This window comes from Mastigoproctus giganteus, chromosome 8 (assembly GCF_048544385.1).
Source record: "Mastigoproctus giganteus isolate SK-2022 chromosome 8, ASM4854438v1, whole genome shotgun sequence".
Classification (NCBI taxonomy): domain Eukaryota; kingdom Metazoa; phylum Arthropoda; class Arachnida; order Uropygi; family Thelyphonidae; genus Mastigoproctus; species Mastigoproctus giganteus.
The window spans coordinates 125,004,957-125,029,730 of NC_143582.1; the positions used below are offsets into that span (position 1 = coordinate 125,004,957).

A 24,774-nucleotide genomic window follows, 5' to 3' on the forward strand; every position below is an offset into this window, starting at 1 on the left:
AACCTACAGTTGGTGAGAGAAACTGTACAGGAAACCCTTGTTTACTGCTTTTAATTAGACTGTAAAAATAGAGTGCAATAAGAGAAATCTGCATTAAATGGAGGAGATAAATTTAAGTGATCTGCATGACAAGTGTTTCTGGTTGCATTTCAATGCACCATTTCTCCATAACAACAAATGTAACAGAAACATTTTAAACCTTTTAAATATAAACTTTAAATACTTAAATTATGCAATAAAGCATAAATATAATAGATCTTCAATAAGATGCAAAACTTGCCTTAAAATTACAGAGCATTGTGTATACTGTGTTTAATATAATAAAATACATATATAATGTATACCATGTTACAGTATATGCAAACTGTTATTGTACTACAGTGTACAATAACAACTCATGATAATATTAATTTACAGATCAAAAAATCCACTAAAGGTAGAGTAAATCTAGTGCTCTCTAAAATCCAGCCTTTGTTAGAATGTTCAGTTTAGTTGTCAATGACAAATTTTTCTGAAAGCTTCTCACCTTCATGTTATTAACTCTAGTTGACTCATTTGATCTCTTGGAGTAGGCCATTTAAAAAAAAAAAAAAAGTTGAAACTATCTACAAGGTAAACTGAAATAAATCATATAAACAATATATAAAAATGACAATTTCTAAAGAAAAGTTTTTTATAAATCGCACTTCAACAAATTTCAGTTAATTAGAAAAACGGATTGGGCATCTTCCCATAACACTGATGGGTAGGAGGAGGTATAAAGTATGTTTTTGTAATATGCAAGCAATAGTTTATGTGACCATAGTATTTTACAGCCATGGACACAGGAAACTTCTGTCAGTATAAGACAACTGCAAAAAATTAATGCAGATATAAATTACTTATGGACATGAAAAATAACTTTTGGAACAATAAACAGACATTTTCAAAGTTTCTCATTGTCGTAAACTGGAAATTCTTGTAGCATTTTTGGTTTGGCAGCCAATTCAGTTGTTTTCTCACTAATAACTATACTGTATTGGTTAAAAGTCAACTTTTAATAGTGAAACCTGAGCACACTGTAAAAATACATGCATTGTGAATTTGACTTAAGACTTCAGAGATGGTCACAGAAAGTAGCAGATATGTTTTAATGCAATGAAATACCTTACATGAAATGAAATTTTAATACAATGAAATGTCTTACCCTTGGCAAGTAGCAACCCCAAAATAACTTGCATACTTGGGAGTTGTACTAAAAACAATAGAGAAAGAATGGGACTTGAGAATTACAATACAGTTGGATGAAGTTTTCTGAGCCATGTAGATAGCTGGCAAAAAATGCCATGGTGTTCAATTGATGATTGCTTGTAAGAGACAGGGAGGTCAATCTCACTGTATAAGACAATTGTAAGACCACACTTGGAATAATTTTAGGTAGTCTCCATACTTGTATTCAAGTAGGGAGACTGCACCTAAACAAGGATGTTGAGCTTCTTGAAATGGTTTAGATAGGCAGTGTGCCTGGTGAGATCAACAAAATTGTGAGTAGAAATTCGATGTCTCTACTCCATATGACTTGGAATATATGGGCTAGAGCTTGGAAACTAGTCATTTTAGAGAAAACATGACTGAGGTGTATAAGGCTCTGCAAGGTGAAAGTAAAATGAATGAGGGTTGAATTTCCACTGTTATAAACAATTCCAGCACTAGAGGGCACAAATTCAATTGCTGGGAAAGAGGGTTTAGATTTTATTGCAAGAAGTTTTCTTTTATAACATCAAGTTGTTAAATTATTGGAATAACTTGCCTCCATGGGTAGTTGTAGCTCACAGCTTGGGAAAATTCAAAGGTCATCTGAATAGATCCTTACATGAAGAGAGTCAAATAAGTTTTTTTTTTATTAATTTAATTGATTGATTGATTCTTGCACTGCTCCTGTTGGAATGAGCAGTAGCCTGGGAAGCAAGTTTCTGGGCATTTCAAGAACTGCTGGGAGTCATCATGGAACAAGTAAATATATGGGCTTTGTTAGGGTAACTAAGAGTAAGAATAGGTGCATGTACACCAATGCTTGGAGTATAGTAAATTTCACAAATTTAAAGTGCTGGAGAAGATATCAAAGGTGGATATTATTGGGATATCAGAGACGTGGTGTCACACTGATCTAAGGAATGCAGAATTTGAATTTGGGGAGTATAATTTGTACAAAAAGGACAGACAGGATAGGAAGAGGAGTTTTATGCTGTTAGTAAAGAAGCAAACTCTAAGGCAGTGACTCCAGTTGATAAGGATGGACAGTGCAATTTTGAGTCAGTTTGGTGTGACATAAGCACTGGGAAAACAAAAATGGGGGTAGGAGTGTGTTAAAGGACTAATGACCCTGATGAGTGCAACAAATTGTTCAGAGAAATAGCGGGCCAGTAAATCAGAATATCTTATAATGGGGGATATTGACTGAAACTGTGGGTTGGTCACTCACATACTAGCAAGACTTTTGTAGACTTTTTGGACGATTGTTTTCTACAGCAGCATGTTCGGGAAGCAACTAGAGGGAAGTGAGTAATACTACTGATTTGATTATCGGTAGTAATTCTTCATGAATTAAGAATCTGCAGATAAAGGAACCACTTTACGGCAGTGATCACGGTGTATACTGACGTTATTATTGTTATTTGGTTTTTAGGAGCATTAGGGCGCCTCCGTAGCCAGGTGGGAAGGAGTAGCAGTGCATACCACACACTTCTTGATTAGACCGGGGTTCGAGCCAGTCACCACCAAATACAGAGGATGCGGAAAGGTCAGGGAATAACCACTGCATATTCCCGGAGCAATATGGCCTTAGCTGCTAATGCTCCTTTAAAAAAAAAAAAAAAAAGCGCATTAGCAACTACGGCAATATTGCTCCGGGGATATGCGGTGGTCATTCCCTGACCTTTCTGCATCCTCCGTATTTGGTATACTTATATGGGATTTACTTAAAGATGTAACTACCATTGGGGGTAATGGGTTTTTTGTTTTTGTAAAGGTGACAACAGTGGTCTTAGATTGTTTTTAAATTCTATACAGCAAGAACAACTAATGGCATTACCAAGAGAAAATTCTAAATGGGAAGAATTCAAGGAATTAAATATTGGAAGCTACTAGACTTTTCATACCAACTAAGAAATACTGTTGAAGATTTAGGCCTAAATGGATGTCAGATGAACTAATGAGACTAGTGACAGAGAAAAAAAAATGCATTTAAAGTGTCAGATGACACAGAAACTTATGGTAGATAAAAACTAGTTTATAATCAAGTCACAAAGGAGGTTAGGCAAGTTAAAGCAGATTATGAGAAATCCTTGGCAAAGGATGTCAAGAAAAACAACAGTAAAGGCTTCTTTACTTATGTAAACTCTAGAAGGAAGGGTATAAATCAGATTGGTCCACTTGATATTGATGGTTCGACTGTTGCCAATCCTGTTCAGATAGCTGACAAACTGAATGAGTATTTTGCATCTGCATTCACACATGAGAAGTTATTTAGGGAAGGGAATGCAAAACGTTAATCATACTCTAACAAGAAGCTAAAGGATTTTGTTATTAAAAATCCTTTAGCTTCTAGTTATTACTGACTGCTCTCAGTAATAACTTCTCTCAGTTATTAGTGAGTAAAGTGGAGGAGAAATTGTTGAAGTTAAACATAAGAAAGGCACCTGGGGCAGATGGGATCTATTCAGTTATATTAAATAAGGCAACAAAAGAAGTAAAAAACCTTTAGCTATAATTATGAGAGCCTCCTTGGATTCGGGGGGGGGGCGGGGGGGGGGGGGCGGCACAGAATAGAAATGTGCAAATATATCCCCCATTCACAAAGGGGGTTCAACGGGTGATGTGAGTAATTACAGACCTGTTAGTTTAACTTCTGTTCCAGGGAAAATTATGGAGTCATTTAAGAAGTATTGCAGGATCAACTAGACAAGACTGCAGTTGTAGTTCAGATACAGCATGGGTTTCTTAAGAGGAAGTCTTGTCTGATCAATTTTACTGGATACTATGATATGGTCACAAAGGAACTGGATGCAAAAAGTAATTTTGATATCATATATTTGGATTTCAGCAAACTTTTTTTAACACTGTTGCACATGGAAGACTACTGTACAGATTTGAGCAGTCTGGCATTAAGGGCAAGTTGCTGCTATTCATAAAGGGATGGTTGAGTGGGAAAAGACAGTGGTAATCAATGGACAGTGCTCTTCGTGGACTAATATTAATAACAGCATGCTAGTGCAATAGGATCTAGAAAAGTTGGGCAGATGGGCTGAGAGGTGATAACTAAAGTTTAACATTGACAAATGCAAAGTACTGCATATGGATAACTCCAGTGTAACCTACCAACTGTGTGGTGTTACACTCAGGGTAGTGGACAATGAAAAAGACCTGGGGGTAACTGTGCAGTCAGATATGAAGCTCACTGGGTCTTGTCAATGATATACAGGAATAAGGCGGTGTTACTCCTTTATATAGAACAATAGTCAGACCACACCTTCAGTAATGCATACAGCTCTGGAGGCCTCCTTTTAGAAAGGATGTAGAGCTGCTGGTATGAGTACAGAGAAGGGTAACGGGATTGGTGAGTGAACAAAGGGTTGCTCTTACTAAGAACAACTTAAGTGCTGCAAATTTCAACATGTGGCAACTTAGGTGTAAATGCCTTGACTGGTTTGAGCAAGCTGAATGCTGATGGGATTCTTCCTCTTTTTCAAATTACACACCTGAGGGTGCATAAATTTAAGTTGAGGAAAAACAGTTGTAGAATAGATGTGCAGAAATTTGCTTCTTTATGCCTTGTGATTTTTATCACAAGTTGGGGATTCCTTACAACTTATTACAATCTTGTGGCTATAAGTAATAACTCACAATTCTGTGATGTGCTGTTATTAGCATATGTGGTCTTATTTGGTGCAGGTACCTTATTAAAACTTTTCTGACTACACTGCATCAAAAAGTTAAGTTACAACCATGTTTTTATTATTAAATCCAATTGCATAATTCCTTAAATATTATTAAGTTACATTCATGTTTATGCTTATTAATGAATCAGTTGCTACTGAGTGATATTAATTTTCAGGTTAGGATTAGTAGAAACCACTGAGAGATATACAGCACACATTTTGATTGAGAACTTAATTGCCTGCTCAGAATTCCTGTTGTATGGAAAAGCAAGTTTTCTATGGCAGCATATAATGGCTAATTGCTAGAATTCACTTCAAATACATGTTTTTCTTAATCTCTGATTTCATGGCTCTAACTTAACTTTGGGACATCAGCATAGTTTGTAAATACAACTGTATAATGCATGACAACTTACAAGTTCCTGGTATTTTGCAAACGTGCTTTCCCTCTTCTGGACCATAATTGCAGTCGTATTTTTTTACTTTTAAAATCTCAGTCACAATGCTGTTTTTTACATCATTTGAGAAGAAAATGCCAAAGCCAATATCTTTATCAAGTGTTTGGAATTGCCAACATAAGACTGCTCCTGCTTTTTCAATTTGAATCTCAATCGGGAGAGCAAATCTGTTTGCTACTACTATTTGCTTCATATGTGGTTTGTTGAAGTACTCTTTCCTTACATTTTCCATATAGTAGCACTCTGGAATTCTGCCTGCTTCATTTACCTGCAAATATATTGCAATTACTCATGAAATAATGGAGAAATTTTTGTTAATGTTTTAATTAAATTGAAATGTTTCTGGTTCATAACATAATTTCATGGCAGTGTACAGTATGGTCTCAGTTATTGTATTTGTTATTGTTAGTCCATATATGTATTATCCCAGGTAAAAACTTTTGGTTTAGATAAGCAGCATAATAAATAAAAACAACAAAAATTAAATATTCAGTTTATACTCCAGTATCATGACCACATGGTGGAGTTATGGTAAAGTGGGTTCAAACCACAGTCAACTCTAATGCATGTATTCACTGTACTTTGGCATTGACTACTTAGTTATATTAAGCCTATAATATATTGAAAGCAGCATTGATATTTTATAATTACATATACTATATTTTAGACTTTTTTGCTTGTATTTACCCACAGACATTTACAAACTTTTACACATATCATCAAAAACAGTATAAATAAACTTCTGTATTAAAAAAAAAAAAAAGTGCAATTTGAGAGGATACCTCTTTCTGTAGACTAGGCTATACTGTTATCTTTGCAATTTTGTAGAACAGTGGTTTGAAATACTTTGCCACTATGAAACTGCTGAATTGTCTGGTAGGGCTAAATAAATTTTGCATATTTCAGAACTCCCATAATTAACCCCATAAAAATTGATTAAAATATTTTACAAATAAAATTAATTGTATTTTAGATTTTTTAAATCATATATAATTAATTTATTTACAGATTTTTTAAAGCATATATAGTTGTGAATTTGTTTACAGATTTTTTTTTTAAAGCATTAAATATAATTATTAATAATTCCAGTAGGCACACATTAAGTTAGACATGATTCTAGTTTGAGTGGTTAAATTTACAAGTTGGTGCATTGCATCAAGTCTGTACATAGTCTACTCCACAATATGTGAGAGATGTTAAATGGTGTGCAGTAGTTTAGAACTCAATAAAAATGTAGGGCTGAAAACTGTAGATTATGGAAAATTTAGACTGCAGTGCAGTCTAAATTTTCCATAATCTACAGTATTTTTCCATAATCTACAGTCTAAAGGCAGTATGTGGTGAGTCAACTAGATTGTCAGTCATTATACCACAAGGTACCTACCCACCCAGCAAAGAAGGGCCAAATAGCCCTGAAATGGATGTCTGGGTGGTAGTATCCACTGAGAATAAATCTTCTCTATTGGGGAACCATTACTTGTTCAAAGCATAATGAACAGACAACTCGTGAAAGAATTCTCAATATGAGATGGAAATAAAACCATGCCATGTAATCAACTTTGGTTGACTTACTATATACAGACTTGATAAAATATACTAAATTGTATGTCAGAGAGAGAGCTCAGGACCCTGGATGTGCCAAGCCCATATTCACCAGATGCGAGCCCTTGGGGTTATGCACATCTTGTGTTTACATTCATGTGATAATGCAAAATATATCAGTATTCTTGTGCTCGACTTATCTTGTCAACTCCAATTACTCAATGATCATTCTGGAGTATACACAGAAAATTTATTTTATGAAATAGTACTAGTGGAAAATGATGCAAGAAAGAACGTTTAAAATAGCATCAGCAAAAAAAAAATTCCACCCCTACACATTCTAACCATCCATACTTTCCTTGAATTTATTCAAACCATCCACTTCCACAACAACAGACGGAAGTCTGCTCCAACAATCCACCACCTGCTGGCTGAAGGCACACATATCCTGCAACCATACTTCCTCGATTTAAATTTATGCACCACCCCCATGTGTGTAGTCTCAGCAAGAGGAAGGATGCCATTAACATTTAACTTACTCGATCCATTCAAGGCCTTAAACATCTCAATCAGATCTCTCTGCAGGTGCCTAGTCTCCAGATGCTGCAATTTGCAGAACTGAACTCTTTCTAAGTAAGAGCACCCTTTTGTTCCCTTCACCAATCTGGTTGCTCTTCTTTGCACCCATTTCAGCAGATCTATATCCTTCCTAAAGGGAGGCCTCCAGACCTGTATACAGTACTCTAAGATGTGGCCTGACCTTGTATAAAGGGATAATCACCTCCTTATCCCTACTAACAAAGTTTCTGTATATCATTGACAAAAACCCATGAGCTGGCCTGGCAGCATGTCTGCACTGCTCAGATACTTTCATATCTGACTGCAAAATTGACCCCAGATCTTTTTCATTTTCCACTACCCTGAGTGTAGTACCACACAGTTGAAAAGTTATTCTGGGATTACTGCTATCCATATGCAGTACCTGGCATTTGTCAATGATAAACTTCAACTACAATTTCTCAGCCTATTGACTTAATTTTCCTAAATTTTGCTGTAGTAGCTCACCCTCATTACTGTTATTAACCACCCTGCCAACCTTTGTATCATCTGCAGACTGAGCCATTAAGCCTAATATATAGTGGCAGACAAAATAACTGCATCACTTGTGAATTTTGCAAATGTGTTTTGCACTGCATTGTGGGTTGCAGAAATGTTCGAACTGCATTTGTTAGATGGGATATATATCTCTGTGAATGAAATCCAATAAAAAGACTCCACCTGATATATCTAATTGCTATAAATATCTTCCTAAAGGGGAAATATTATTATTATTACTAGCCATATGGTGCAAGGAAGCCTGAGGCTTATGCTGCACCAGCCAAAAAAAATTAGAGAGAGAGAGAGAGACCAAAAAAAGAGAAGAATGATGATATCCAGCTCAGGACCCTGGGTGTGTCAAGCCCATACTCACCAAATGTGAGCCCCTGGGGTTAAATATGAGAAATAATGCAAATGGAAATCATGACAACCAAACACATATTTGTGTACAAACTGAAATGACAAGTTATCAGCAAAATCATCAGCAAAATAAGTCCTCAATATTTTGTTGTTCCTTCTCAAGCTGCAATTACAGCCATGCAACGATCTGGCATAGTCAATCAACTTCTGGTTATAGGTTATACAGTTGCCCAATTTCGTGGTGCCACGCCTTTACAATGCTCTCCTGCAGCTGAATCTTACTTGTTGGCTTCTTCTGAGCAATTTTAGATGACATTATGTACCAGCAATTTTCAATAGGTGCCTCCGTAGCCAGGTGGGCAGGAGCAGCAGTGCGTAGCACATGCTTCTTGATTAGTCCCGGGGTTTGAGCCCGTGACCACCAAATACAGATGATGCGGAAAAGTCAGGGAATGACCACTGCATATCCCCCGAGCAATATGGCCTTAGTTGCTAATGCTTCTAAAAAAAAAACAAAAATCCAAATTTCAATAGGGTTAATATCTGGACTGTTGCCAGGCCAGTCCAACACTGTAATGCCAGCATTTCTGAGGTATGACTGCAAGTTAAGGGAGAAAAATGAGGGAAAGCATTGGTGTAAGTATATTTTGTCTCTTGTGAGACAAGAAGATAAACTCATCATTAAATCTAAATAGCGTAAAACTTACCAATTTTGCTGTGTGGCAAGGTGCCAAGTCTTGTTGAAAAATGCAATTTTGGGCGTCTGTTTTTTTATTCCTAATAATGGGTTTCAGGCACTCCTTCAAGATAGCAGTGTAAGTTTCTGCATTCACAGTTCTGTTAATAAACTAAATTCACCTTACCCCTTTGCTTGTTATGCATCCCCAGACCATCTGACTGGTGGGCAACTTTACAGTCGGTGTTAAGCAGTCAGGATGGTATGCCTCAGATTTTCATCTTCTGACATATTGCTTCCTATCCGAGCCATGAAGGTTGAATTTAGATTCGTTAGAAAAGATGGTGTCCCATTGCTCTTTTGTCTATGAAACATGCATTTTAACCCAAGCAAGTTGCTTCTTACTCATTTGTTGGGTCAACAAAGGCTTCATCTTGGGCCAACAGGCATGCAGACCACATTCCAAAAGCAGTCTTTGGATAGTTCATGCACTTTTTTCAACACCAGAGGCCATCTCAGAGTCCAGTTTTAGATTAGGAGCATTAGCATGGTGATTATGAAGGCGTAGCCATTTCAAATATCTATCTTGGGAAGGCATAGTCGCTCTCTTGCGCCCTGATCCAGGTCTTCTCTTCACATCACCAGTTTTGCACTTTAATTTCAGCACCTGGGATACTGTTGACTAGTAGCAGTCTATTTTATCAGCAATAGCATGCATAAAAACTCTGTGCTGGGACAGAATAACAGCTACAATTTTTTTTCTTGGTGTCAACTGAACATATGAAGCCATTCTTACACCTCTGCAAAACAGGGTACGAATGAGCATGTATACCCTTCCAATGCCGTATTTATGGAAAAGGCTGATGCAATACCTTGCAATTACTGTATGATGCAATAGAAGCATTATTTGATGCAATGTCTTTGCTTTGCGACAAACAAAATGACTGTAATCAAACAATATCTTATACGTTTCACTACAAATGTTACTTTTCTTTAAGGTGATGCAGTTTGTTTGTCTGTCACTGTACCTTCATCAATATCATTAATAAATATTTAAAACAACATTGGGCCCAGCATTTTAGAAAGTGTAGAGGTGCATTTTAGAAAGGATGTAGAGCTGCTGGAATGATATACAGAGAAGGGCAATGAGATTAGTGAGGTGAACAAAAGGTTGCTCTTACCAAGAACGACTTAAGTTCTGCAAATTGCAATATTTGGAGGCTTCAGGTGTATAAGGTCTTGAATGGTTTGAGCAAGCTGAATACTGATGGGATTATTCCTCTTGCTCAGATTGACACCTGAGGGGGCATAAATTCAAGTTGAGGAAAAACAGTCATAGAATAGATGTGCGGAAATTTGCCTTTAGCCAGCAGGTGACTAATTGCTGGAAAAAACTTCCATTGGTCATTGTGGAAGTTGATAGTTTAACTAAATTCAAGTAAGAACTGTACAAACGTTTGAAGCAAATGGATAGGATTGGTGAAATGGAAAGTTTTTTTTTTTTCTTTTTTTTTGGCTGATGCTGTATAAGCTTTCTTGCATCATATGCCACTGCTAATTCCATTCCTGTCCAAATAGTCTTGCATTACTTCTTTAACCAGTGACTACATTATTTTTACTGGAACAGATGTCAAGCTAACAGGTTTGTAATAATAAATATTTAAAACCTTTTGATCATGTCACCTTTTGATCTCCTTTATAAATTGAGGACACATTGGCACATCTGTGGTCTATAGGGACTTCTCCTGAATCCAAAGATGCTCCCATAATTATGGCTTAAGGGTTTGCTTACCTCCTTTGCTGTATCCCTCAATATAATTGGATAGACTCCATCCACACCAGGTGCCTTTTTTTTAAGTTCAGCTTCAACAATTTCTCTTCCACTTCTTTCAGTTATCACAGTCATTTAGCTCCCCATTAGTTTGACAAATTTCTTGAATTCCCTCCCCTAAAGAATTTCTCATGTATGGATGTTGATGCAAAATACCTATTCAAGTTGTCAGCAACCTGAGCAGGATCATCAACAGTTGACCATTTATATCAAGTGGCCCAATGTGATTCAACCTCTTCCTTCCACTGTTAATATAAGCATAGAAATCTTTGCTCCTTTTCTTTGTATTCTTTGCCAGTGACTTCTCATAGTCTGCCTTAGCTTGCCTAACTTCCTTTGTGACTTAATTACAGATTAATTTATATCTACCATAGGCTTCTGTATCACCTGATAATTTATATAGATCCCATGATCGAGAAAACTTCTCTACCACATGTTTCAATAGTTCAACTGACATCCATTTATGTCTAAGTTTTGAACAGTATTTCTTTATTGATATGAAAAGGCTAGTAGCTTCTATGCTTATTTCCCTGAATGCTTCCCATTTAGAATTTGATGTTGGTAACATCTGTTGGTTCCATTGCACATAACTTAAACTGCCTGAGATCTCTGTAGTCACCCTTGTGAAAGCAAAAGTTTTACCTTTATCCTTGACAGTAGTTGTCTTTAATTAAATTCCACATTAGAACACTGTGATCACTGTCACCTAATGGGTCTTTTACCTGCATGTTCTTAATGCATGAAGAATTGCTGCTGATAACCAGATCAAGAGCATTGCATCCTCTTTGTTGCTTCTCTAACATACTGCTGTAGAAAACAGTCATCCAAGAAATCTACAAAAATTTGGACTATATGCAAATATCAAGTTAATAGGCTTATGTGGCATTTTTTTTTTTTTTGTGCATGCCACCTTGAAAAAAGTCATTAATATATTAGAACACTGAATTTCAGTACTCTAATTTAAAGAATAAATATTCAATTTACAATATGAGGAGTAATACTGTTACTGCCCAAAGAATGTTTTCAGTTCTCTTTAATTTGTGTCCTAGCAAAGCTGAACTGAAAAAAAGAAATTAATTTCAAGTGGTTATCCCAAAAGAGTAGGCTATAAACTTTTGGGTAACTATAATCTATACTGCAGTGAGACAATTTCTAAATAAATTGATCAAATATCTACAGAAATTTTTAGTTTTCCTTAGGAGTGGGATGCCTATATCTCATTCTACCCTAACTATTCTTCTAGATATGTCATGATATGAATGTATTGAGCCTATATGGAAGATGAACATCAAATGCAACATTTAAGAAATTATACAAAAGAAAATTTAAGTTTATATATCCCACAATGATTTATAGTACAGGTTAAGTTGTGTCATTATGCAATAATTCATTGCAGTGAATAAATCAAGATATTTGTGGTTAAGTGCTTGATGGACAGGTCATGATTTACACTACTATGAATCTCATGAGTCGGTGTTTCTGAAGCTCTTGCCTCAAAGCCCTTTTTGGGGGGAGGGAGGGGGTTTGTATTAATTGTCACAAAATAAGGTTAAATCCATAAGTGTATTTAGACCTTAACTGAATATATAGGATAAATTACTAGTTTGTTATTTGGTTTTTAGGAGCAACTAGGTTTATTAACAACTAAGGCCATATTGCTCCGGGTATATGCAGTGGTCATTCCCTGACCTTTCCACATCCTCCATATTTGGTGGTCACGAGCTCAAACCCTGGTCTAATCAAGAAGCATGTGCTACACATTGCTGCTCCTGCCCACCTAGCTATGGAGGCACCTTATAAATTACTAATGGCAGTGATCAGTGTACTGATGTCGGATTTACTTAAAGATGTAACTACCATCAGGGGTAATGGGAAGGGTTTTTGCTTTCATAAAGGTGCTAAAGTGGTCTCAGAGTTTTTAAATTCTATACAGTGATATCATAAGTATATGATATCAAGTGGATGCACATTCACCATTGGTAACATCATCATCAGTGGGATCAAATGATGTTACCAATGGTGAATTCTAAGTGGGAAGCCTTCAGGGACTTAATCTTGGAGGGTACTAGGCTTTTCATACCAACTAAGAAATAATGTTCAAGGTTTAGGCCTAAATGGATATCAGATGAATTAATGCAGCTCGTGGCAGAGAATAAAAATGCATGGGATGCATATAAATTATCAGGCGACACAGAAGCCTACGGCAGATATAAGCTAGTCTATAATTAGCATTAGTAGAGGCATATGATGCAAGCTTATGCAGCATCAACCAGAAAAAAAAAAAACTTCCACTTCACCCCTCCATTCGTTCGAAATACCTGTCCAGCTGAGCCTTAAATTTATTTAGGCTATCAACTTCCACAACAAGGGATGGAAATCTGTTCCACCAACCAACTACCCGCTGGCTAAAGACAAATTTCTGGACATCTATCCTACATCTGTCTTTCCTCAATTTGAATTTATGCCCTCTCTCAGGTGATTATTCTGAGCAAGAGGCAGAATCACCTCGCCGGTGCCTAGTCTCCAGACACTGTAATTTGCAAAACTTAAGCCATTTCTTTGTAAGAGCAACTCTTTGTTCCATTCACTAACTTTGTTGCCCTTCTCTGTACTCATTCCAGCAGCTGTACATCCTTCTTGAAATGAGGCCTTCAGACCTGTATACAGTGTGGCCTGACCATTGCCTTATACAAGGGAATAATCACCTCCTTATCCCTGCTAGAAAAATTCCTGTATTTCATTGATAAGACACCATGAGCTACTCTTGCAGCCTGTCTGCACTGCTCAGAGAACTTCATATCTGCCTGCACAATTATCCCGAGGTCTGTTTCATTCTCTACCACTGTCAGTGTGGTACTACACTGACAGTGGTAGAGAATGAAAAGGACCTGGGGGTAATTGTGCAGGCATATATGAAGTTCTCTAATCAAGGCACAAAGGAGGTTAGGCAAGCAAAGGCAGATTAAGAGAGATCTTTGGCAAAGAAATGCAAAGACTTCTTTACTTATATAAACTCTAAAAGGAAGAGGATTAATTAGATTGGTCCACTTGATATCAATGGTTTGACTGTAGATGATCAAACTAAAAGAATATTTTGCATCTATATTTAGGCATGAGGAGAGGGCCAAATGTTTATCAAACTCTAACAGGATGCTAATGATTTTCTAATAACTGAGAGCAAAGTGCAGAACAAATTGTTGAAGTTAAACATAAGGAAGGCACCTGGTATTATTAGCCATATGGTGCAAGGAAACCTCAGGTTTCCTTCCACCATATGGCTCAAGGTTTTTTTTTTTTCTGGGCTAGTGCAGCATAAGCTGCACCAGCCCAAAAAACAATTTCTGAATTACCCCACTAGAAAGAGAGAACAAGAGTCAAAGTAGAAGGAAAGTAGTAGAGGGGAATCACCAAAAAAGAGAAGAATGATGATATCCAACTCAGGACCTTGAGTATGCCAAACCCATACTGACCAGAGGTAAGCCCCTGAAGCTAAATTAAAGGAGGCAGCAAAGAAAGCACGCAAACCCTTGGTCATAATTACGAAAGCTTCCTTGGACTCAGGTTCTCCATGGACTGGAGATGTGCAAATGTGTCCCCAATTCACAAAGGGTGATCAAAGAGTGACTGGGTAATTACAAACCTGTTAGTCTAACTTCTGTTCCAAGGAAATAATGGAGTCACTGGTTAAGCAAGCGATGCAGGGTCATCTAGACAAGGCTGCAGTTAGAGTTCAGACATATCATGGGTTTGTTAAGGGGACATATTGTCTGACAAATTTGACTGGCTACTATGATGTGGTCACAAAGAAATTGGATGCAAAGAATAATTCTGATATCATATACTTATGATATCAAAATTAGGAAAGTATCAAATTTCCTAAATTTGATAGCAAATATCCTAAAATTGATATTGAATTTCCTAAAATCACTAGTAGATCACTGCCACTAGTGATTTTAGGAAAGCTTCTGATACTGTGGCACATGGAAGACTATTGTACAAACTGGAGCAGTATGGCATTATGGACAAGTTGCTACAGTGGATAAAAGAATGGTTGAGTGGGAGAAGACAGAGTGGTTATCAATGGACACTGCTCTTCATGGACTAATGTTATTAGTGGAGTTGCCCAGGGTTTGGTGTTGGGCCCATTGTTGTTTTCGGTATTTATCAGGGTTTATGTCTAAGTTTGCAGATGATAAGAAGGTTGGCAGGGTTGTTAATGACAGTAATGATGGTACACTACTGCAATAGGATCTGGAAAAGTTGAGCAGATTGGGCTGAGAGGTGGCAACTGAAGTTTAACATTGACAAATGTAAATTACTGCATATGGGTAGCAGGAACCACAGAGTAATGTATCAACTGAGTGGTACTACACTCAGGGTAGTGGAGAATGAAAAGAACCTGGGGATAACTGTGTAGTCAGATATGAAGTTTTCTGAGCAGTTAAAAAAGGCTGCAAGAGTAGCTTGTGGTGTCGTCAATGATATATATATAGGAATCTTGCTAGCAGGGATAAGGGACGATTGTCCCTTGTATAAAGCAATGATCAGGCCACACCTTGAGTACTGTATATAGGTCTGGAAGCCTCATTTTAGGAAAGATATAGAGCTGCTGGAACAAGTACAGAGAAGGGAAATGAGATTGGTGAGTGGAACAAAGGGTTGGTGTTACCAAGAAAGGCTCAAGTTCTGCAAACTGCAGCTTCTGGATACTAGGCACCTGCAAGGTGATCTAATTGAGGTGTATAAGGCCTGGAATGGATTGAGCAAACTGAATGCTAATGGAATTCTTCTTCCTCAGATTACTCACCTGAGGGGCATAAATTCAAATTGAGGAAAGAAAATTGTAGAATAGATATGCGGAAATTCACCTAACCAGTCGGTGGGTGATAGTTGGAACAAACTTTCATCTGTTGTAGTGGAGGTCAGCAACATAAATAAATTCAAGGCAGAAATCTGGTGTGATGGGTGAAATGGAAAGGTGTTTTTTTTTTTTTTTTTTTTTTTTGGCTGTTGCTGTATAAGCTTGCATTCTTGCATCATATGCCCTGGTAATCCTAATATATAGGATTAATAGGAAAGTAAATTCAAGTGGATTCAAGTAAATTCAAAACCTTCAATTCAAGTGGATGCACAGTTACCAGATTATAAAAGAAAAAAGTGCAATAGTACATCTATTATTTATAAGTAAATATAACTGTTACATTTCATTTGATCTAATATCACTTTTGCAGTTATTTTATACATGGATGTTGTTAACTGTCATTAGATACCTGAAGAAAATTTTAAGAAAAAGAAAATATCATTTGTTGTATATTATGCAAATATGTACTATTAGCAAAATGTAAAAGTAATAAATCCATTTTGATAAATTCTGAATTAATTTTTGATGAAGGAAATGAAAAGTATGTACAACAAAAACTACAACACTAATACAGAGTTGTAGTTTTCATTGGTCTATGCATTACATGCCCATTTTGGTAATTCTGAAAATAGGCTCTTTTATAACTAAGAGAATAACTTTGAAACCATTACATATATTTTCATACTTTTATTTATTACAATGTTCAACATAAACAAAGCCTTCCTGCTTCGTTATAGTCAACATCCGTTTGGTTAAAGTATGCCAAATTCTGTCAACTTTGTCATCTTGTTATTCCACTAATCTTTGCATTTTTGGTTTATCAAAATTTGTAGGCAGCAGCATCTTAACTTATCAGTCAAACAAGTTGTGGGCCACTCACCAGTGTGTCACATGTGAGTCACTGATTACTGACTCCTGCTCTCAATGGAGCTCAGTTCTGTGATGCTAACAGAGAATATGTGATGACGTATATACATCTATATGATATACACAGGCATTTTTCTACTATTCTGCCTGACCTCATCAATTTGGAGTGTGTTGAGTTTACCTCACTTGTTGGTGTGCTTGTTCTGTTCTTGCTTTTGGCATCAACTTGTAGCAAGAACAGAATAAGCACACCAACTGACATTTGAATAAGCACACCAGCTGACATTTATTCATACAGTGATACAAAGCTCAGAAAAAACAGTACAAAATGTGAAACACCTTCATTGAAATAGGGAACAAAATTCCAGCTGAAGATCACAACTCTAAATCCAGTGAAAAGAAATTATTATATAATATGATGTATTTTAAATAGTGGCAAAACAACTATACTGCCAGGGCTACCACCATGGAGGAGGATGGGAAGTGATGGCTTCTTTGGTTTGTAAAAGATTACACGAGCCCTTTGGGAGGGGCAGAATTTTTTGGTTTTGCTTCTGTTTTAAGACAATGTCAATGGTAATAATTAATTGAAAATCATTGAAAGAGTTTGGTAGGGCTATTAGTCTCAACCTACGTAAAGATTTCACTTAATGAAAAGGTTAGTGCAATTGCATCGTGTTTTTCAAAAGTGAATTACAAAATTGGTAAAATGGCATAGTTTTTATCATATCTCATTGTGAATACCTTCACAATGAATTGCCTGGTATTGCACTATCTCGAGTAAGTAAAGCTTCATCAATGGAGAAGACTATTGTTATTTATTCTCCATAAATATTTAAAATAACATAAATAACTGTAGATGATAGGCCAAATAGCCTTTAAACAGCTGTCTAGGTGGTGGTGGAGACCACCACCACAACCTAGACAATAACAAATAATACATGGATATATCACCATATAATCCTCAACAATCTGTTAACAGGAGAGACTGCTTCTACAGGGATGGGATACACTTAAATAGAAAGGGTGCAAGAATGTTTGCTGATGCTATCAAGGCAGTGTTAGGTGGGTAGGAAAACTGCTAGATTGGGGGGATACAAGGACTAATAGATTGCCAGTAGCCACTGGCAAAGGTGAAAGTGATTCTTGCACTGCTTCTATTGGAATGAGCAGCAACTTGGAAAATAAGATGCAGGATATTTCAGAGACTGCTGGGAATCACTGGGGTACAAGTAAACACATGGGTTGTGTTAGGGTAGCTAAGAAAAAGAACAGGTGCATGTATACTTGCATGTACACCAATGCTAGGAGTTTAGTAAATGAATTTGAGGTATTGCTCAAAACATCAAAGGCAGATATTGTTGGGATTTCAGAGATGTGGTGTCACACAGATATAAGGAATGCAGAACTGGAATTTGGGGAGTACAATGTCTACAGTCAGGATAGGAAGGGAAGAGGGGTTATGCTATTAGTTAAGAAATACATAAAATCCAAGGAAGTGAAGCCAGTCGACATTGCTGGACAGTGCAGTGTAGAGTCAGTTTGGTGTGACATAAGCATTGGGAGATCAAAATTGAGAGCAGGAGTGTGCTATAAGCCTAATGACTCTGATGAGTATAATAAGAAACTGTACAGGGAAATAGTGGGCCAGTAAATCAGAGTCTTATAATGGGGGATTTTAATTTCCCAGATATTGACTGGAATTTGGGGGCTGGTCACTCACATTAGCAAAGCATTTGTGGATTTATTGGATGATTGTTTTCTACATCAGCATGTTCAGGAGGCAACTAGAGGGAGTAATACTCTTGATTTGATTATCAATAGTGATTGTTCATGCATTAAGAATCTGCAGGTAAATGAACCACTAGGTGGCGGTGATCAGTGTGCTGAAGTGGGATTTACTCAAAGAGGTAACTACCATTAGGGGTAAAGGGAAGGGTTATTGCTTTCGTAAAGCAATAACCTTGCTGAGACTGTATTTAAATTCTATACAGTGGGACAAACTGATGATGTTACCAACAGCAAATTCAAAATGGGAAGCATTCAAAGAACTTATCTTGGAAGCTACTAGGCTTTACATACCAACTAAGAAATATTGTTCAAGGTTTAGGCCTAAATGGATGTCAGATGAACTAATGAGACATATGGCAGAGAATAAAAATGCATGGGATACATACAAATTAACACGTGACACAGAAGCCTATGATAGATACAAGTTGATCTGTAACCAAGTTACAAAGGAGGTTAAGCAGGCGAAGGCAGATTACGAGAAATCTTTGGCAAGGGATACAAAGAAAAACAGCAAAGAGTTCTTTACTTATGTAAACTCTAGAAGGAAGGGGATGAATCAGATTGGTCCACTTGATATCGATGGGTAAACTGTTGATGATCCTGCTCAGGTAGCTAACAAACTAAATGAATATTTTGCATCGACATTCACACATGAGGAGTTATAAATATATTTATAACTCCTTATATATTTATAAATATATAAGGAGTTATAAATATATACATTTATAAATGATATTGATGATAGTATATCAAGCTTAATGTCCAAGTTTGCAGACGATATGAAGATTGACAGGGTTGTCAAGGACACTACTTACACTATGCTGCTGCAACAGGATCTGGAAATGAGGAGCTGAGAGGTGGCAAATGAAGTTTAACATTGACAAATGTAAAGTACTACATATGGGAAACAGCAACGTATCAACTCTGTGGTACTACACTGACAGTGGTAGAGAATGAAAGGGACCTGGGAGTGGTTGTGCAGGCAGATATGAAGTTCTCTAACAGTGCAGATGGGCTGCAAGAGTAGCTCATGGTGTATTGTCAATGATATATAGGAATTTTTCTAGCAGGGATAAGGAGGTGATTATTCCCTTGTATAAGGCAATGGTCAGGCCACACCTAGAATACTGTATACAGGTCTGGAGGCCTCATTTCAAGAAGGATGTAGAGCTGCTAGAACGAGTACAGAGAAGGGCAACAAGATTAGTGAATGGAACAAAGGGGTGCTCTTACGAAGAAAGGCTTAAGTTTTGCAAATTACAGTGTCTGGAGACTAGGCACCAGCGAGGTGATCTGATAGAGGTGTATAAAGCCTTGAATGGTTTGAGCATGCTCAGTGCTGATGGGATTCTTCCTCTTGCTCAGAATAATCACCTGAGAGGGCATAAATTCAAATTGAGGAAAGACAGACGTAGGATAGACGTGAGGAAATTTGCCTTTAGCCAGCAGGTGGTTGGTTGGTGGAACAGACTCCCATCCCTTGTCGTGGAGGTTGATAGCCTAAATAAGTTTAAGGCTCAGCTGGACAGGTATTTCGAACGAACAGAAGGGTGAAGTGGAAGTGGTTATTTTTTTATTTATTTATTTATTTATTTATTTATTTTTTTTTTTTTTTTTGGCTGCTGCTGCATAAGCTTGCTTTCTTGCATCAAATGCCTATGCTAATCTGGTGATGAATTTGTATTCCTGCAATATGCTGTGTTTATGAAATAGAGTTAGTTTTGTGTGGAACTGTTCAAGACTAGTTGCTATTTAAAATTGCCACTATTGTCCATAGTTGCAATTTAAAATACTTTGAGGGTAAGTGTAGCTTGAATTTGGCCAGAATACAGTCATAAACTTAACAACCTTTCCAGATTGTTAAGGTGGCCTTTGTAAATTATAAGTTCAAATACAGTCGATTCCGGTTAATTGGGACACATCGGGACTAGTGCACTTTGGCCCGATTAAGCGGCTGCCTCAATTATCCGAAGTTTTACGTAAATAGTTAAAAATACAATGTACCTCCCCTTGGTTCAGTGTACAATCAAATCACGTTACGATGGAGTCACCATAGTAAAGTACCGTTCACTATACGATGTGCAGTAAGCGACGGTCATTATGATCACGTTTGTGAATTGAATTTTAATTCTATTAAACAGCGATTCTAATTAGCGAAAATAGGAGGAATATTATCCACAGGCTATAAAAGCAAAGATATATTAAGCACAAATTTACCCTTTATTATGTTACCAATTAAAAAATTAAATAAGTGAAATTCGGAAGAATATACGTGATAATTGGAATAATTAATATGTACTGTAATATGTACATACCTAACTAACTAGTTGACATTTCTGTTCACTGACATTTGTGGGTGGGGGTTAAAATTTAAAACAGTAACAAGATAAGCAATCAATAACAAGGGGGACGGCACACACAAATTGCAAGTAACACGATACGCGCAAGTCAGAACGGAGTAACGAGTTACAAAGCTTTAAAAAGGAATGAAGAGAAGATCTGAAAATTAATAATTTTTTTATATGATTGAAGATTACATGGAAGTGTAAACACATTTTACCATAATAACCCACAGAATTCCAGCTGTCGGTATTATCGCAAATTTAGTAAGATTGAGTTTACTATCCATTTATGATAGATTGCACTAACAGAAAAGCCCAATAAACAGGTGACTGCTAATTGTTTTTATTGTTTTATGGTTGTGACCTCCAGACAATCGTAGGGTGATCTCCAGTGCTGCGGTCTCCTGCCCCGATTAAACGGCATTTTGTCCCAATTAAGCGAAGTAAACTCTGGCTATTTTCTCAATTGGGTTCTGTTTTTTAAGATTTGCCCCAAATAAACGGCTGCCCCGATTAACCGGTGGCCCAAATAACCGGAATCCACTGTATATTCATAATTAATTGTGCTGTCCAAATCTGAGTCAATGAGAACTGGTATGCAGTGTTTGTATATGTTGGATGAACTTGAGGTGTTATGCCACAGACAAAAATCTAGCTATTCAGGTAGAGGAAAGTGAAGTTCACCTAGAAGTTCTTCCATTTTCTTCAGCCTGCACAATATCCAAATTGACTGGCAAAAACACATTTATGCAGACATAACACATGATAAAAACATGCAAACTGGAGTAGATAACAGGGGAAATATTAATTTTTGCCACTTTTGTGAAAATATGTAGCCATAGTTTCTAATCAATTCTTGTATCATAAGCCTAGTAAGAATCAAAGATTTTAGAGAGAGAGAGAGAGAGATAATCTTTTATTACCCTTCACGGCCATAAAGCCAGGGGCTTACAGTTTCCCAAACTTGGGAAAAAATTTTGTGGTGTAATGAGCTTATCCTCAGATTATTATATTCCATACAGATGTTGCCACAATGGCCTTTACAATTTTTGGTTTAGAAAGAAATCAATTACATACTTGGGTGTTCAAATCCAGCAAAGAGAAATTTATGGCCTGTGTAATAGATTAAACAGCTTTAATGATCATGAATTGTTTGGAAATATTAGGCATACTAAAAATATGCTAAAATAAATTTTAACCTTGGGATAGTGGCCAGGAAGGCTCTTTGGATGGTCCAACGATTACTAATAATATTATTAATTGATAATAACAAATAATATATGGATATATAATTTGTTATCAATGGGACTGCCCTTATAAAAAATATACATAAAATAGATAACAATTGTACCAAATTTGAACATCTAGGGCATCCAGCTGTATCCACCCTACTACCTCCTAGATAAGCTGGTAAGATATTGGCATCCATGACTTGTAATAAGGCATCCTTTGTTTCTTCTGAAATCAAACAAAATTATAATAAAAAAACACATGCTAACAGCAATCAAAGACATTAGAAAATTGATAAGTTTATTATTGCATGTAAAACTGATCACTGAACTGAAATAATCAAAGCAAATGTTTCAGAAAAATTAACAGACATGGTTTGTATTAATGAATAAAACTGGTTGGTAAAAAAAATAGAAAAAACCATAGATATTGAGGGATTTCTTAGGCTCATAATTTTTACACAATTCATATACATCTCCATAAGACAAAAGAACAAATAAGCATGATGATCAGTGGCTCATTTTTATTATCATATCAGTTTACTATAGGCTGGGTTCATGTCCATTCAATACAGTCTTCATGGAAGAATATTTGATATCATAATAAAATAAAATACAGTGGTAATCACATAAATTGCATCACCCTCTTAAAATTTAATTTTCTTTAACTTCCTCTAAACACAAGTAATTACAGACCTGCTATAACTTTTGTTCCATGGAAAATAATGGAGTCGCTGGTAAAAGAAGTAATGCAGGATTATGTAGACAAGGCCGCAATTATACTTAAAACACAGCACGAGTTTGTTAAAGTGAAATCCTGTTTGAGCAATATGATTGGTTACTACAATGTGATCACAAAGGAACTGAATGTGATTGAGCAATATGATTGGTTACTACAATGTGATCACAAAGGCCACATCTTTAGTACTGCATATAGGTCTGGAGGCCTCATTTTAGGAAGGATGTGGAGCTGTTGGAATGAGTATACAGGGAAGGACAATGAGAATGGTGAGCAAAATAAAAGGTGAAGCCTCTCTTACCAAGAGAGGCTTCAGTTCTGTAAATTGCAGTGTCTGGAGAATAGGCACCTGTGATTGAGGTATTTAAGGCTTTGAATGGATTGAGCAAGCTCAATGCTGATGGAATTCTTCTTGCTCAGACCATGCACACACTCTAGGAGCCACAAATTTGAATTGAGGAAATTCAAATTCACAGGTGCAGAAGTTTGCCTTTAGCAGGTGGTTGAATGCTGGAACAAACTTCCATCTGTTGTTGTGGAAGTTGATAGCTTAAATTCAAGGAAGAACTGGACAAACTATTGTAGGGAATGAATAGGTGAAATGGGAGGTTTGTATTTTTGGCTGGTATAAGCTTGCTTTCTTGCAACTATCTGCCACTGCTATAGATAAATGATGTATCTCAGTATATTAGTACATCATCTGTAAAATTAGTGATATGGCAGCATCTATCTGCAGTCTCTCTTCCTGTCCTATTTAGCAGCAGTATGACATACATTCAGTTAAGCCCAAGGAAGAAAAGCATAATTATTGCTCTTGATAGGGAGAGCTTTTCTAGTTGACACATAGCTGCAAAAGTTGGGTAAAACAAGTCTGCTATGTCAAGGTTACTTTAAAGAAATGTGAGACAGAAGTCAAAAGAAAGCCATCTGTAATCAGACTGAAACAGAAAAGTACTACAGCACAGGACAGTTTTTGAAGTGTCTATGCCTCCATGATTGTTATGCAAATTCCACAGATCTAAAAATCCAAATGGAATGATTGTTGAGTAAATGCAATTAAAAGAACTGTCAGAGAAGACTTGTGATGAGTGGTCTGAAAACATATTGATCTTGTAAGAAAATCCTTCAGGAAAAAATGACTAACCTGAGCTAAAGAAAATGCTAAATGGACAATTGAGCAATGGGAATCTGTAATATTTTCTGTTGAATCCAAATGTGACATTTGGCATAGATCTAACAAAGCTTATCACCCTGACTGTATTCAGTTAACAGTATTTTCTATTGTGCCAGATGGCTCTGTGATGTATAATGAGCAAAGGAGTGGGCAGAATACATTTTGTAAATGGTACTGTTAATCGTGGCTACCACAAAAAAAAAAAAAAGCCCATCATCAGAGACCTTTTTCAAGGGACAGAACAGAAATTTAAATTGTTTTATATGATTCAATGCCTTGCCACACTGCACATATGGTTAATACAACATACATGATTATTTAATACAATTTCTAGTATGCTAATTTTAACTTGTTTCAAACACTGGCTGTTTTCTTTTCTTTCTTTCTTTTTTTTTTTTTTTTTAATTGTAGGTGAAGAAGTTCGTGCAAGACTGCAATATCCAATCCCTATCATGGCCAGGAAATAGTCCTGATTTGAACCTGATTGAGAATTTCTGGAGTGTTTTGCAATAATAACACTCCAGCAATTCTGGAGATTATATAATTTCTGCTAAACAAGCCATCAAGCAAGATAATGCAAGAGTCCATTACTATGGACTAAGTTCATGGTCTGGTACTATGAACTAAACAGCAATTATTAGTAATTGGCATATAGTGCAAGGAAGCCTTTTTTTTTTTTTTTTTTTTTTCTTTATGAAAACCCCAAACAAGAGGTTTGTTATTTGGTTTTTAGGAGCATTAGCAACTAAGGCCATATTGCTCTGGGGATATGCGGTGGTCATTCCCTGACCTTTCCGCATCCTCCATATTTGGTGGTCAAGGGCTCGAACCCTGGTCTAATCAAGAAGCATCTGCTACGCACTGCTGCTCCTGCTCACCTGGCTATGGAG

General features: G+C 36.6%; 1 protein-coding gene across 4 annotated transcripts in view; it reads right to left on the minus strand.

Annotated features, from left to right (window-relative positions):
- Window positions 1–24,774, minus strand: part of LOC150081800 (SEC14-like protein 2) — a 219,284-nt gene that overhangs the window by 13,724 nt on the left and 180,786 nt on the right. For 3 of the 4 annotated variants that reach the window (XM_090379677.1, XM_090379676.1, XM_090379675.1), the window contains exons 11-12: window positions 22,094–22,200; window positions 5,333–5,642 (exon numbers count right to left, since the gene is read on the minus strand). In XM_090379677.1, the coding sequence (XP_090235803.1) occupies window positions 5,333–5,642; window positions 22,094–22,200 (417 nt within the window). The remainder of the gene's footprint in view (window positions 1–5,332; window positions 5,643–22,093; window positions 22,201–24,774) is intronic. The other variant, XM_090379679.1, reaches the window with a different exon arrangement.